Source organism: Cynocephalus volans, chromosome 2 (assembly GCF_027409185.1).
Source record: "Cynocephalus volans isolate mCynVol1 chromosome 2, mCynVol1.pri, whole genome shotgun sequence".
Taxonomy (NCBI): Eukaryota; Metazoa; Chordata; class Mammalia; order Dermoptera; family Cynocephalidae; genus Cynocephalus; species Cynocephalus volans.
In genome coordinates, this window is record NC_084461.1 from 204,189,077 (window position 1) to 204,205,028 (window position 15,952).

General features: G+C 49.6%; 1 protein-coding gene across 1 annotated transcript; it reads right to left on the reverse strand.

The window, feature by feature from the left end:
• Positions 1–997: 997 nt before the first annotated feature.
• On the reverse strand, positions 998–13,991 carry LOC134369893 (SEC14-like protein 4). The gene is made up of 12 exons (XM_063086698.1): positions 13,938–13,991; positions 11,218–11,293; positions 6,953–6,996; positions 6,608–6,667; positions 6,282–6,470; positions 4,638–4,733; positions 4,255–4,315; positions 3,157–3,240; positions 2,743–2,849; positions 2,529–2,668; positions 2,268–2,437; positions 998–1,137 (listed from the first exon to the last, which is right to left on the reverse strand). The coding sequence occupies exons 1-12, from the start codon at positions 13,989–13,991 to the stop codon at positions 998–1,000; spliced, it is 1,221 nt and encodes a 406-aa protein (XP_062942768.1).
• Positions 13,992–15,952: the final 1,961 nt, after the last annotated feature.

Here is a 15,952-nt window from a genome sequence, read left to right on the forward strand (position 1 = left end):
GGTGCTGAACCTGAGCCCCTTGGTGCTCGCCACTGCCCACACAGCCCTACTGGTGTAAATTCTCTGTCATCAGAGCCTCAGGAGAGCCCTGTGCATGGAGCAGAGCAATCTTTGCTCCCGGCAAGGAAACCAGACGAGGCTGTGCTGATGGTGGGAAGTTGGCTGTGGGTGGTTAGAAGGGCAAGGGTCAGGGTTCAAGTCCAGGAACCCCTCATTTGGGGGCGGGGGGTGTGAAGGCTGAAGCGAGGCATTGCAAGCCCCTATCATGACAAAAGGTGGGCTTAGTCAAATCCAGCACTGGGTCCCCCACCCCCATAGCCTGCCACAGAAGCCCAAATGCCTCAGGGGACTCCAGATATCATTGCATCTGGGGAGGCAGCAGGGAGGGTGGCCACGTGGTATGACAGGGTAGTAGGAGTCCCTCCCAAAGCAGGATTATGACCCTGGATGGACCTTGATGCTCTGCTGAAACTGGGACTTTCACCCCTAGCCTCTCTCCCCACCCAGCTGCCTCTAGCCAGCTCTGCCCATTCCTGCTGACCTCCTATGTGCAGAGAACAGGCCGTCCCTGCTCTTCAGGCCTCAAGCTGTGCTCGCTGCAGGGCCTGGGGCTCATGTGTACACCCCCAAGCTGGGACATCCGGCATGGGTGAGTCCGGGGCTGGGTGGACCTTCTCGGGAGGAATGCAGGGGCAGCTCCTGCAGACAGGACACTTCCTTAGTGGATACTTGTTCCCCATTAAAGTTCTCATTCTCATTCCCATTCTCTGGGAACAGGGGATGAGGTTCCCATCTGAATCTCCAGGGTGGCCTATGCATTGCTTGTCCCTGTTCCTGCTTGGCCACTATGCCAGGAAGGCCCACAATGAGTTGAGATGGTGATGTGGGTTAGGTGGCTCTCCAAGGCCACTTTCAGCACCATATTGCCCAGAGGGCAGGAGCCAGGGGAGGGGTGTGAAGGGATTGGAGAGCACAGGCACAGAGGCAGCTAGGGTCTTCATTGCGTTGGGGAGGGTCTCGTTGTCTTGAGACTCTGCAGCTTCTCCTCAGAGGCCTTGTCGGGGAGTAGCACCTCCACAGTGTAGCTGACCTTTTTGGCGTGCAGCAGGCTGTAGGTGTTGTCGAAGCGGAGGACATCTGCAAGGACAGAAAGGTGATCAGGCGGAGCAAGCTAGCACAGCTGCACACCTGGTGCTCTTGGGGATGGGCTGTCCAGGCCTGTGGGTGCGGCCTGAGGGTCAACCAGGGCCCAGCCCCACACCCCTCTCTCACTACCATCCCCTCGGGTGATGCTTGTGCTCCAGAGAGGAATCATAATTACCACCAGTGTGCACCTGCCCCTGCACCCACGCATTACGTCAGCACTTCACAGCTCCCTGAATCTCAAAGCAGCCCCATGTGGAAGGTACTGTCATCCCCATTTTATGGATGAGGAAAGCAAGGCTTAGAGAGTTGATATGACTTTCCAGCGATCACCAAGCAAGGGAGGGGAGGGACTGGGATTCCTTTATCCCGATGTCCCATCCCAGAGAGAAACCCTGCTTCCCCCAGGGGAAAGGGCTGAGCTACATAAGTTGCTTTTCTATCTCACAGAAGGCATTTCCTTCAACAGCAAGGTTCAAGGTGAACTTGGGTTTGATGAGTCATCCGGACTTTTCTGTCTCCTCTCTCCTGGTTCTCCTTCTCCACAAAGGTGAACTAGGTAACATGTTGACTTAGGTAATAGCAACACGTTTTCTCCCACTCCATAGGGAATCACCTTTGGGTTCCCCTTCTCCTAGTTCTGTTCCTGATAGAGGTGGAAGGTCCGTGGTGCTCCTGGGCAACGCTGCTTCTGGTAAAACTGACCAAACTGCATCTGGCCTGAAAGGCTTAGGAATGGAAGATAAACATCTAGAGGAAGCCACCTCTTTGGGATTCCTGGACTTGGGTAGTCCATGCCACTGGGCTGGCCTTTTGCTGGGACCCTTGATGTTAAGCCCATGGCTGTTTACTTTCCTGTCTGTTAGGCTGACGAGCCCAGTGTAGGGACCACCGAGGAGCTGAGCCCATGTTCACGGGCTCTGAACCCGACTCTTCCTCCACAGTGCATCTCTGCCCTCTTGCCCACTCATCAGATCCAAGACCCTAAAGCCAACTCCCTGGAGCCGACCACACCCTCCCTGAGACTAGAAATAGAGAGTGAGTAGAGAGGGTGACTGGCAAGAGAAGGTCAGCTCATTTCTCTTGAAGAGGAAAACAACCCCACTGAACCCTACAGATCTTACAAACGCCGGCCTTGAGGCAGGTGAGGCTCCCGTCCTCGGGTACCATGTGGGCATTGTAGCGCTGGCTGGGCAGCACCTCCGCCATCTCCCCAGCTCGCTGCCGCTCCCCCAGTTTGGTCTTCAGGAAAATCCCAAAGCCTATATCCCCACCATCCGATGCGAACTGCCACCTGCAGTGGACAGAGCACCCCTGATGACCATGTGAGTGGGCTCCGGGCCCCTCCCAGCTGTGCCCAGGTGTGGAGTGGCCACCGTCCCTACCTGAGCACACAGCCTGGGCACAGGATCTCGTTCTCCACCTGCAGGGAGGAGCCGCGGCCCACGGGCACTGTGTGCTCGTACTGCACCCTCACCTGGTTGCACAGGTAGTAGCTCTTGGGCACCTCACTCCCGTAGCTGATCTGTGGGTGAGGGCTGTGAGCGGCACTCAACTGCGGCTGTCTCCCCTCCCTCCCCATGCTCCGGGCACCTGTACCTTGGTCAGGCACTTGGGGTTGCCATCGGGGTCAGTCATGGTCCCCCCAAACTCCACAGGTAGCTGGTCGGGGCTGATGAACTTTGTCAGCTCCTGCTTCCAGTTGTCTGTGTGGGAGCAAGAAGGGGACACCGTGGGGGCTCAGGAGACTCAACAGAGGGCAGAGGGGGCTGAGCCCAGTGCTGTCCTGTGGCTGGCTGCTCCCTTGGGGGCCTACTCCTAAGAGCATCCAAGAGTTTTATATGGCTCCCAGGCCGTGGTCTAGGACCTGAGGCCTTGCCTGCCTGTGCAGAGGCTGCCTGGGGTCAGTGCCTGAGTAGAGGATGAGCCAGGGAGAAATAAGGCCTTTAGCATTCACCTCTGCTTCGTAGGCAGATGTGGGGATGGGCACAGCCAGGAAGCCAAGCCACTCACCTCCTAGAATCACTATCTTCCTGCGTGTCTCCTCACTCATGAACGGCTTGACCAAGTTGAAGGCCACAGGAAACAGCCTGGGGGCTGAAACACATGAAACTCCCTTGGGAAGTTGGACCAGAGAGGACTTGTGTATATAAAGCCATGGCCAAGGGCATGTCCTATGTAGGAATTGAACAGATGTGGATTCTGCCATTCCCTGCTGTGTGACATTCAGCTAGTTAATTGCCCTCTCTGAGTCTTAGTGCTGTTAACTGTAAAAAGATTAAATAACATAGTGTAACACTTGGCACAGTGCCTGGCTCTCAATAAATGGTGTTTCCCCTAACCCAGTTGTAAGGTGTTAGGCACAAGCTGGCTCCAGCATCAGCAATGTTGATTCCCCAATGGCACCTCCTCCTTTCCACACTCAAGTTTTCCCAGGTTGCCTTGGAATCCTCTTGGGTGCAAGTAGGTGGGGCATCTGCATTAGACCTCCTGTCCCACCCTGAATTGCTCACGCTCACTGAGCACTGTCTGTGGGCCAGGCTCTGTGCTACATCTTCTCCATGGACTGGCTCCTTTAACTCACAGCAATCTTATAACTAATGTGTCACTTATACAATCTCATAAGTAATGTGTCCCCATTTTACAGAATGGGAAAACAGAGGCTCAGTGAAGTTAAGTAGGCTTGCTCAAAAGCATAGAGATAGCCAAATTTGAACCCAAATCATCTGACTCCAGAGCACATGCAGCAACCCCCTCACTGCATGGTCATGGCACGGGGACCACTCCCACTCTAAATGTGTCCACCAACCAGTGTGGTCCACGGGTCTGTGACCAGACCACACTGACATAAGTAAAGAAAATAACAGTAAGCATTTAGAAACTTATAACTTATTTGACATTGCTGCAACATACCAGCACATGATTTTGTATATTACAAACCTCTCCATCTTTGAGAGATTGGAACTAAAAAACAAAACCAGAAACCAAACAAACAAAAAACTGGTAATTCACAAAGGCTGATTTGAGAAGCTCTGAACTTGATGGCTTCCCTAACGTCCCTCAATTCCCCACTTCTCCCTCCCCAGGAGATCACCCTGGTCATTGGCTCACCTCGAATAATAATTAAATTCTTCAGCGTCTCAGGATAATTGGCTTCCAGTATAGCAAAAAACTGTGGAGTCAAAACGAGTCTGGTTGAGGCCATGTTCCAGCAGCCCCCTACTCCTGGGTTTCTGCAGCCTCTGAGCTGCTTGAGACAAGAAGCCCATCCCCAGCCCACCCTGCCTTCCCCACGAGCACGTGCTTCCTCCTCTGTGTTATTCTTGTTTCTTGCTCCTTGGACGGTGGACCTCAGGCCAGCATCCCTGGCTGGTCTGGGGGGTGCCTGGAGGGCATCCCTGCTCCTTCACGGACTGGAAACAGGGATGAGTAGTGGCCCTCTATTGGCCTGGGACTCACTGCTGTCCTGGCCTCAAGCCAGCTGCCTGCCTCACCTGCTGGTAGACCTCCACGGCTGGCTTCCACAGGTGTTTCAGGCTCAGCCCCTCCACGTCAAACACCATCAGCACCATCTCGATCTTCCTGCCCAGCTGCACAGGACAGAGCAGGTAGATGGGTTAGACACCAGCTCCAGCCAGAAGATCCTGGCCAGAGCGACTTGGACACCTCCCTCCACCTTCCTGCCACCCCATACCCCCTGGGAGCCCACAGCATTTTCCAAACAGATAGAACCCATCTCGGGTCTGAGGAGACGCTGCGTCTGAGCCCTGGCAGTTTGTGGATTCACAGTGTTATCACAGTTTGCTCAACCCTATTGCCTGGGATAAGTTAACCATAGAATTAAAGACATTACTCATTGGGCATCCTTAAGTACAATAGTGTACTACATCGGCCAGCATTCTATAGTCCCACAGCTGTGTCCAAGCCAGAGCTGTGCTCCTGAGAGGCTGTGTGGCTTTTTAACTCCTCTGAGACTTACTTTCTTCCTCTGTAAAGGTGGGATAATTCCAGGATCTGATAGAATTGCTATGAGATTCCAATGAAACAACACACAAAGAGTCCAGTGTATGGCTGGTCGGTGAGCTCAGTTGGTTAGAGCACAGTGTTGATAACACACCAAGGTCAAGGGTTCCGATCCCCGTACTGGCCAGCCGCCAACAAAACAAAAACAAACAAAAAAATCCAGTGCCTGGCATGTAGCTGGTCCCTAATAAATATTAGCAGTTATTAAGATTAATATCATCATCTCCATAATAATTGGCTCTAGTTGGGAACATCCATGAAGTGGAAGACACTGTGTCAATCCCATAAAGATAGCTGTCTTGTTTCAGATACATTCATCTATCCAATCTGGGCACCAAGTACAGAGCTGTGCAGTTTACTTGTGCTCGCCACACACCTTTATTGAAGGCCTGTTTTGTGTCCAGCATTGTGCCAGGTGCTGGCCACCCAGGCCCTGCCCTTATCATGTGGAGACAGCCATTATCATGCCACAGTGACATAATAGCCCCCACTAAGGGAGGGGGTGGTCTTCTTCTTAGGCTCACGTAGACACTTAGACTCACAAAACCAACAAGGCCACACATGGCATTAGATTCACTCTGAAGGATACAGAGGGTCAGTGGACAGTCCAGGGTCAAAGAAACTTAAAGGTAGATGTAGAGTCCTTCTTGGCTTAGAAGCCCCATGCCCCACAGAACTCAGTATTTTTTGTAGTAACTCCATAGTAGCTTCTAGGGTCCCATAAGGGATGTGCCCAGTTTCAACAGTCACTGCTCTCAGGGATGCCCAAAGTAATGGCTCGTCCATCAGGCATATATAGCTATGTAATTTACAATGAGGGGACATCTTTTCCATAAGCAAAGTTGACCACCCACTGTTCCCAGGGATCCAGGGAAACAGAGCTAGATCATTTGCTGTACTCAAGGTGAGTGTCCCTTGTAGAGGGGAAAGGGCCTTGGTGACCCTTGACTCATGCCAGCAGATAGTGTCAGGCACAAGTTAGATGTCCATGGATGGGTGATGGGAGCCCTGAGCACTGAGCGCTGGGGAGAGGTGGGGAGGGTACCCCTCGTGCCACCCTTGAGATGGACTAGGTCCACCATGCACCCCACCCTCACCCTGCCCCAGCTGCTCACCTTCTGACTCTGCAGCTCACACTCATGCAAAAGCAGCTCACAGGACTTGGTGCGCTTCCGGATCAGCTCTTGCTTGGAGGCTGACAGGAGGAGACCCTTGGGGTCGAGACTCCCAACGATGTCAAACCACACGGGGCAGCCTTCATAGTCATAGCCGCTCAGACCCCCTGAGTCGTACAGCTGGACCACCTGGGCACATGGGTAAGGTCCTGACTCAAACCAACCCGCCAGGCCATGTCCCTGCTCCAGCAGGTGCTGGATGTGGGGGGTTTGGGGTGAGGTTAGGGGGGCATCAGATGGCCTACGGGATGCCACAGGGGGCTCACCTCTGACGGCTGCCACGTGAGGATGTTGTCCAGGTCTTGTTGCTTCCGGAACTCTACATGCTGTGGAGACATAGCAGGAGCTGAAGACTCTGCCTGTCCCTAAGGCCTCCGTGGGCACCTAGGGCAACAAACAGGTCAGGTTCCTGTGCTCACAGCCACCAGGATCCTGCCAGAGCATCTCCAGGCTCCACTGACATAGAAATGGGGATAGGGACAGGAGGGCTGGGGGTGGGACCTGGGTTTGATGCAGAAAGGGATCTGAGGTGGAAGGAAGAAGAAATATGAGAAGGGGATGGGGCAAGAGTCTTCACCTGGGGAGGCAGGACCCTAGGGATAAGTCCTCACCTTCCGGAGCATGTCCTCGGATTTCTGCAGGTCAAAGTCTCGAGCTGCAAGAAGAAGATGAGGTAAGAAGAGGCTGGAGGCCAGATCTAGAGTGAACTGTTTCCTAAAAACTTATGAGGAGATAGTGGGGTACCCCCATCCATTTCCTGACACCCTAAGAATACACCGGAAGTCTGGTAATGTTTTTAAAAAGCAAGGATCTTTAATCCTCTAGAAGATTTTGGAGGGCACTTGACTTCAGTTTCCAGGACTTACTTATTTTATTTTTCAGTGGCTGGCCGGTACAGAGATCCGAACCCTTGACCTTAATGTTATCAACACCATGCTGTAACCAACTAAGCTAACCAGCCAGCCCTTTCAGGCCTTTTTACACTGTTTGTTCTAGAGGCTGATCTACCGTGTAACATTTGGTGTTCCCCAGGGAGCAGAGACCGAGGAGCACGGTGTTTGGAATCAGACAGACTTGGGCTTGAATTCTAGTTTTGCCCTTTTATTTCCTTTGAAAACGTTAGCAAATCACTTACTTACTCTGAGCCTTAGTTTTTAAAATCCGTTAAACGGGAATAATATCTTTTTCAGTTATTCAAAGGACAACATGAGATAAAGTATAGAAAGTGCTTGGCACACTACTGGGCTCACAGTGAGTTCTTAATAAATGGTAGCTACAGTGATTACTTATTTTGAAGAAATAGATTCACTTTGATTGAAAATGTGATTCTCTATTTTAGAAATGCCATGACTGTTGCTCTCTGAGACCACTGGCTCACTGAGGAATTTGTCCATTGATGGAGCTGCAATGAGATGCAGGGTCAGAGATTTTCAAATGGAAAGGGCCTGAGAAGCTATCCAGGCCTCCTTTGTGCCACTAAGGCCACCAACTCAGCTTTGATTTTCTCCCGTGATGGGGAGTTCACTACCTCTGCAGGCAGCCCACTCCATTCTTCAGCAGCTTTGACTGGACCAAATCTGCCCCACAATAATTCCAGCCCCATTGTCACGGGTCAAATATATGTAATCACTTGACAACATGGCAATTCTGCAAATATTTAAAGACAAGCTATCAGTTTACCTGCCTGATCGTTGCTCTGGGCTCTATATTTATTAAAATCATCTGTGTCCATGCTGTCCATAGTACTTTCTGTGGTGATGCAAATATCCGTACCCAAGCTGCTCAATATGGTAGCCACAAGCTGCCTGTGGTCACTGAGCAGCTGAAATGCGGCTAGTGTGACGCAGGACCTGAAGTTTTAATTTCATTTAATTTTAATTTTAATATTATATGTGGCTAGAGGCTATTGAACTGAATGAACAAAATTATTCTGTATACTTCAGAGATTTAAAAATTTTTGCTATACAGATCTTGTGTTTCTAGGTTAAATTCCTGGGTATTTTATGGACATTGCTGCTATTTCGAGTGGTATCTGATTCTTCATTATATTTTACAGCTGGATATTGCTGCATACAGAAAAGCTATTGATTCATGTAGCTGGCAATATTGTGAAACTTTCTCTTTAGTTCTAGAGTTTTCCTGTTGATCCTGTCAGTTTTCCAGGGAGATAAGCAATTTATCTGCAAATATTTTCAACTCTTTCCTTCCAGTCTTTACACCACTGATTATTTTTTCCTTTCATATAACATTGGCAAAGGTCTCCAGTTCTATGTTTAGACAGTAATGTTGATTGATGTCATCCTTTCCTTGTTCCTGATCTTAAAGAAAATGCACCTAAAATTTCTCCCTGGGCTGGCCGGTCAGCTCAGTTCATTAGAGTGAGGTGTTACAGCACCAAGATCAAGGGTTTGGATCCCCCCATAGGGGGAAGCACCAAAAAAACCCCCCCAAAACCTGCGTAAGTATAACATTTGTTAGACAGTTTTTGCTACATAACCATTACGAAGGAAAGCCAAGGAAATTCCCTTCTGTTTTAATTTGGTAAAACTTGTTTTATAAGTAGTGGTTGAACCTTTTCATATGCTTTTTCTGTATTAATTGAGATAGATGCATAATTTTTCATTTTTAACTTTATTAATGTTTATGATGACACTAATAGATTTTCTGATGTTGAACTATTCTTGCATACCTAAGATAAACTCTCCTTGATCATGCTGCATAATTTTAATACTCTATTGGATTCTATATGTAATATTTTATTTAGACTTCTTTACATCTACATTAATAAATAAAACAGGCCTAGAATTTTCTTTTTTTAAAATTGTCCTTATCTAGCTTGGGAACCAAACTTACCCAAGCTTCATAAGGTAACTTTCACTCTTTTACATATTCTAAAATAACTTGAACAATTTGGATAATGCAGGAATTAACTGGTCTTAAAACTTTGGAGGAATTCACCTGTAAAGCCAATTTTGCGGGAGGGCAGGTTTTTAAACACCATTTCAAGTTCTTTAATATTTATTGGTCTGTTGAGGTTTTCTGCTTGCTCTTGCTGGATTTTAGCTTTGTATTTCTTTTTTCTAGGAATACATCAATTGCATTTAGATTTTGGAATTTTTTAGTGCATAATTGTTCATAATATTCTTCTATTGGCTTTTAAAAAATCTCTGTGGTCCCTATAGGAGACTTTTCTGTTGAGAACCAGAGTGTAGTTTCTTGTCATAGACAGCGGTTTGGGTACTGCTAATGGGATACAAGGATAGATTTTTTTCATAGCATCTACTATGTGCCAGGCTGAGGGTACCAGTACAGGCATAGTTCCTGACTTCATGGAATTGGCATCTGAGTGGAAGAGACAGACACAGACATGGGATGGAGATAAAGAAACACAGAAGGAAGAGACTTCAGAAAGAGGGTTGGGGAAGGCCCCTCAGCATCAGGCCAGATGCGGCCCCAGTGATCACGTTCCCTTTGCCCTTGGATTAGTGAGGCAGAGAGTGGTGGAACTGACACTGAAGTTGACAGGCCATGTCAGCAAGACCTGTCACTCACAACATGAAGTAGGACGCATCAGGACACCTGGTCCCCCTCCCAATCTTAGATCCTTTTCTTTTCCCATGACCAGGCAGCCTAAGGTATCTGTGATCTCCAGGCACACGAAGAGTTGGTTTTTAAACCCCAAAAAAGACTCCAAAAGAAGGAGAGAGGGCTGATGCCGTATCAAGATGCTGCAAAATATCTACTGTCCCAACCCCTTCTTTAGCCCAGGCAGGGGACAATGACATGTTCCCTTGTAAAAAACAAAACAAAACAAAAACAAATAGAAACTGCCACAGCCAAGAGAAGCTTAAGAAGACAATTAAATGTAATATGGTATCCTGGATGGGGTCCTGGGACAGAAAAACTAAGGAAATCTAAATAATAAATGGACTTCAGTTAATGATAATGTTTCCATACTGATTCATTCATTGTAATAAATGCACCATAGGAGTGTAAGATGTTAATAATAGGGGACACTGGGTGTAGTATATGGGTACTGTATTATCTCTGCAGTTTATCTAAAAATCTAAAACTGTTCTAAAAAATAAAATTTATAAAAATAATAATTTTTAAAATATTCAGATATAACAAAATAGAAGGGAATAGTCAGATCCTGGGTGCGAGCTGTGTGTATGCTTTCCCAGCTGGCTCCTGACTTCTCTCCCATCTCAAGATCCAGATCCATTCCATGGGCTGTAGTGAGTTAATATGAATTTTTCCCTAAGCCCTGGGGTGGCTTCTGTTATTATTTTTTTAGACTACTGCTGTAATTCCTAGAAGAAGCTCCTTCTATACCTTTAATTACATCCATTTCCTTAAATGTTTGCTGGGCATCTGCTCGGTGCCCTAGGGGACACTTAGGTTACTTAAGAGGACGACATAGCCCTGTCCTCAGGGAACTGGAGATAGACCCAAAGGGAAGTACTGATGACAGTGCCCAGGATATCTGACTCAAGGCCTGGCCAGGCCAATTAAACCCTGAGGATGTTCTTACCTACTGCCTCATCCCCACTTTGCAGATGAAGAAACTGAGGCTCAGCAGGGGTTTTGTGCTGTGCTAATGCACAGGGACACTTAAATTCTAGCCCAGAGCAGGCTGATTCTAGAGCCAGTGTTCTTTACCACTCTGTAGCATTGTCCCCCAAAGGCCCCAAGCCCCTCTCCTGAGACTTTTTTTTTTTTTTTTTTTTTTTTTAAAGATGACCGGTAAGGGGATCCGAACCCGTGGCCTTGGTGTTATCAGCGCCGCACTCTCCCGAGTGAGCCACAGGCCGGCCCCATGAGACTCTTCTTCCTTCCCTCCCTCTCTGCCTCCCCTGACCCCAGCCAACCTCACCTCGGAGCCAACGCAGGAGGAAGTAGTCATCAGTATAGGGCAGGGTGGGCAGCAGGTCCTGGAGGTTCTCTCGAAACTGAGGGTGGGGGGATATGATGGTCAGAAGTGTTCTCATGACCTTTGCGCCACCAACCCCATCTCCAGCCCTTCCTACCCTCATCTGCCAGTCAGCCCTACCTGGGGACCCTGCAGGGTGGGGACCACACAATTAGCAGCAGCAGCCCTGAACCATTTTGCCATCTGGAAATGGGGCATTCTCCAGCCCATCAAAGGAGGAAAAGTTGGGTCCTTCTCAAACTTTGGGGGTGCCCTAGCCCCCAAGATTCTTATTCTACAAGTCTGAGGTGGGGCCCTGACATCCCTATTTTTACAGGGCTCCTTGAGTGATGCTGCTACAGGCCAGCCAGAATGTCTGAGAAACAATGCCTCTGACACTGCATCTTGAGGGTCTGGATTTGGAGGCAAGCTATTTAACTTCTCTGAGCCTCTGTTTCCTTATCTGTGAAATGGGTATAATAATAAACTTGTGCCAATCAAAGGAGTTTGTGCATATAAAGCACTTAGTGTCGGCCTGGCTCGAAGCAGGTGCCAGATAACATGGGCACTCAGCAAATGTGAACTGCCTGAGGCTCTGGACAGCGGAGACTTTGTGGAAGAAAACCAGAGGCAAAGGTCAGCAGGGAGGGCCTGAAAGAGAGGCCAGAAATGCCTCATCAGGACATTTGTTGGGGCTGGGAGACAAGAGGGCAGCCAACCCTCTAGGGGTGCCTTTTCCCACTGGCAGAGTTTAGAGAGAGAAACCGCTGGGAGTTTGGGTCTGAGACTGAGGCTCGGGTCTGAAAAAGAGGAAATCTTACTTCATGGGAACTACAGGAGCTGAAGGCAAGGGCTGGGTTTGGAGGTGAGACTGTGAATCAGAATTTGGGATTAGAAACAGATGTGAGTAAAGCCATAGGAGGCAGTCTTGGTGGCCGTCCACCAAACCACCTGTAGCCTTACAGATGATGTTGAAGATAAGAATGTATTCACATATTGTCTACATAATTAAAAATGAATAGTCAGTTAAAACATCTTCAGTATTAGCGGCACCTGCTATAATAATCTGAGGAGGCACCCGGAGTGGAGGCTCCAGCAGAAACAGCTGCACTCTGTGGGTTCCTGAGGAAGTTTTTTGGGGGGAGAGGGAGGAAAGAAACAGTGCCCCCCAAAAAGCAATAACTGTACCCCTCAGCTCCTCCAGGTTACTGGGTTTCCTCATCTGAGCGTCAAGACTTACCCTGACGCAAGAGGAGCAAAGGTCACATCCCTGCTTTGCAGATGGGGAAACTGAGGCTGGGAAGAATCTTCCCCAGGAACAGAGTGAGGATGTGGCAAGGCCAGTAGGAATGCACTCCTGCCACCCTTGGAATGCACATCAGGTAAAAGAGAGAGCCACTTAGGTGCTGGGAAGGGTCTAAAGTAACTTGGAGAAAACTCACTTTATGATGATGCCATATGCAGAAAGCAGCATCTGGCACTGTGACCAGAGGTGGTCAACACTAGGCTCAGGAAGAATCTAGAAGGAAATCCTCCTAGGCATAGTTGTCTAGATCTCTGGGATCATGGGTAACCTCTCCTCCTTCATCCTACTTTTCTCTTTTGCCCCAATTTTTAAAATAACAAGCATTCATTCCTTTAAATAATGAGAAAAATAAAGATAAACTCTTTTTACATTGTTTAAAACTCTTCGGCCCACAGGCATCTCCATCATAATTCACCCCAAAGGCCAGGCGTGGAGTCCCTCCTATGAGCATAGTGCCGGGGCTTTCTTGAGGCCATTGCTGTGGGTGGGGGAGAGGGCTCATCAGGGGACCTCCCCTCTCCTCCACCAAGGACACTTCTCTTTTACCTGAGGCCCCCTCCTTCACTGGGGACCTTCTCTATCATTTGGGGACCTCTCTCCTTCACTCGGGTCTCTTCTTTCACTTGGGGACCCCTTTCTTTCACCTGATGGCCCTTCCTGCATCTGGGGACCAACCTCCTCCTGGAGCTTCTTCCTTCCCCCGGGAACGAACCCAGGGCCCCCTCCTTTCCCCAGGGTCCTCATTCCTTCCTGGAAGACTCTTTTCCTGGGCAGAAGCCTCAAAATAAATTATTCCCCATAAGTGTTAAGCTGCCCTTTCACAGTCTCTGGCCACCTACAAACCACATTGCTGCTGGGACACCTAAGACCTGGACATTGTCCCCTTTCCCCATGGCCCTGACACTCCCAGGTGCAGCCTGCAGGACTGTCTCAAAGTCACCAAACCCCCCCTCCATTTCCCTTTAATAAAAAAAAGTAATGATAGAAAACTTGGGTCCTAAGGAGTCAGAGAGCCACAAAGAGAAACCAAACAATTGTCACAATCTGAGCATGAGGTCTGGGATTCTGTCCTCTTGAAGCTAACCCCAGCAGCCCGATGGCAGCGCCACTCCCTCCCCCACAACCCGGGAGCAAGGGTCAGGGCTGGGTGGAGTGGGCCTGGGCGGAGGGCTGGGTTTGGCCCCATCGTGGCCTGGAGAAGGGCTCCTGTCGGCTGTGCTGCTGTGCACAGCGCCGTAGCCACCGCGCGGGACCGGCGGGCGGGACAGGGGCGCTGTCCAGGCTTGGTGCTTCCGTCCGCGCATGAGGGCTCCAGCCGGTAGGGCGGTCGGGCTGCTCCGGCCCCTCCGCAAGCTTCCCCGCCCCCGACGCCCCTCACCCTGGCCAGCGCCTCCTGCTGCTGCGGGCTCAGGTCCCCGACTCGGCCGCTCATGGTGCCCGCAGGCGCACGGGGGCGCGGGGCGCAAGTGTGCAGGACGCGTCTACCCGCCGGCCCGCCGCCTGGCCTCGCCGCTACTGCCGCCGCCTGGTTCTGCCCGGCTGGTGGGATGCTGGTCCCGCCCCGACGGCAGAGCGGCGGGTCCTGCCTTGCCCCGCCCCGCCCTGCCCGGTTCTCGCCTCCCCTCGGGGGTTTTTGCCAAGGTCGTCGCCAAGCGCACTCTACCTGGGGCAGGGAGGTGACCTGCCTCGAGAGGTGTTCCGGAGCACAGACTCGAGTCTGGGGCAGCAGGTGGCCCCTGTCCCAATGCCTCCTCATCCCAAGGGCTCAAGGAGGGGTGGGTGGGAAGGTGGGGGGGGGGCTGCATAAAGGACACGTGGGAGTGTTTCAGGGAACACATTCAGATTCCCTTCCACGCAAACTGGAAGAACTTCTTATAAACCTGTCTCAACCTCTAAGAGTCCCCAGGCCCTTTCCCTAAGAGGCCCCCAAGTCCCCTCCCCAGGGCCTTGAACCCGGGTTGGGCACAGTCAGCTCACTGGATGATAGGAGAGCCCTGATGCGCAAAACGGTTCCAACGTCGAGACCACAATGGCAAGGATTAGGTAAGATGACGCACCACGGGCTAGCAGAAGGCCTGGCGTTGTACGCTCAGTAAGTCTTGGCTGGAAGGCACAGTTTCATAAGTATTATCATCTAGGCTGTCACCGGAGCTGGGCGCTGCAGGTGGAGACCATGGAATGGCACAGGTGGTGACCTCCTGGGAGGGATTCACAGCCAGAAGGCCAAGGAGTGGGAGGTGATGGTGGAGAGTGGATGGAAGCCCTGGGCCAGTGACAGAGAGGTTGGGAAGCCAAAGGTTGGCAGTGGCTGACACAATAGATCCAGGTGGACGATACTGGGGAAGATGAGAATGCACGAGTTGGCTGGGCATGAGTTTTTGAGAGAGGAGCTAGGGCAGGTGAAGGTGAAGGTGAAGGCAGTGGGGAACATGGTGCTGGAACCTTTTCCCTCTGGCCTCCCCAAATTCTAGGCCTGTGATGACCAATCCAGTGGCCACAAGCCAGTGTGGCTGTTGAGCACTGGAATCGTGGCTCTCATCACTATCAAGAATGGAGATGTGCTGTAAGTGTTACACTGTCTTTGTCACCTCTCTCCCCCTGGGTGATGGAGATGCAAAGGATTACTCAAAGCCCATTTCTTCTGAGCAGTGAGAAACCCTGAAGGGGTTAATTTTCCAGGAACCCTCAAGAGAGAGGCATTCCTCCTTGGAAAAATAACCCTGAACTGGGGTTCTTTCTCAGTATTTATTCTCCAGGCCAGAAAGTTACAGAAAAGGAACATAGGTACATAGGTGGAGTTATGGCTAAGTATAGTTTAACAATAGAGGCTGGTAACATCAGTGAAATAACAAAGTGACATTTCATAATGCAATTTGCAAAAGATTAAGTCGATTCACCAACAAAATTTTGTTCTTAGCAAATACTGTCTTTTCCTAGAGCAGTGTCCTCAGTATTTTTACATATCAATAAAGCAACTTTAGGTTAACCTGCACCAAGAACGCCTGTCCTTGAGCCTGCAATTTTGCTGTGTTACAATTCTTTATCTACAGCAGAGACTTTAGCCTGGGGAAAGTTTCCTGTCTTTTGCAAGCTTAACATTTCTATATGTAAGTTTTAGGTTATACCTGAAACTACAGGGCTTTGAAAGCTAGGCCCTGGGAAATACATTTGCTTTACAAATGTTAGTATACTCCACAGTAAGGGTACAATACAAACCAAATTTTGAAGAATTAGTACCAAAAAGGTAAAATACTTTATTAATTAATTTTGTGTAAGTGAGTAAATGTTTAAATAATATTTTTGCATATGTTGGGATAAATAAAATATTTATTAAAATTAATTTTATCTGTTTCTCTTATATCATTTTTATAATTTTGAATTTTTCTTTTTATC

What these genes read in the sequence shown, in the direction of transcription:
- LOC134369893 (XM_063086698.1), bottom strand. Translation starts at nt 13,991, where the DNA reads ATGAGCGGCCGAGTCGGGGACCTGAGCCCGCAGCAGCAGGAGGCGCTG. An exon ending in GAAGATAGTGATTCTAGGAG is followed by an intron (nt 2,850 to 3,156) that starts GTGAGTGGCTTG and finishes GCTCCCACACAG; the next exon opens with ACAACTGGAAGCAGGAGCTG. An exon ending in ACCCCAAGTGCCTGACCAAG is followed by an intron (nt 2,669 to 2,742) that starts GTACAGGTGCCC and finishes CCTCACCCACAG; the next exon opens with ATCAGCTACGGGAGTGAGGT.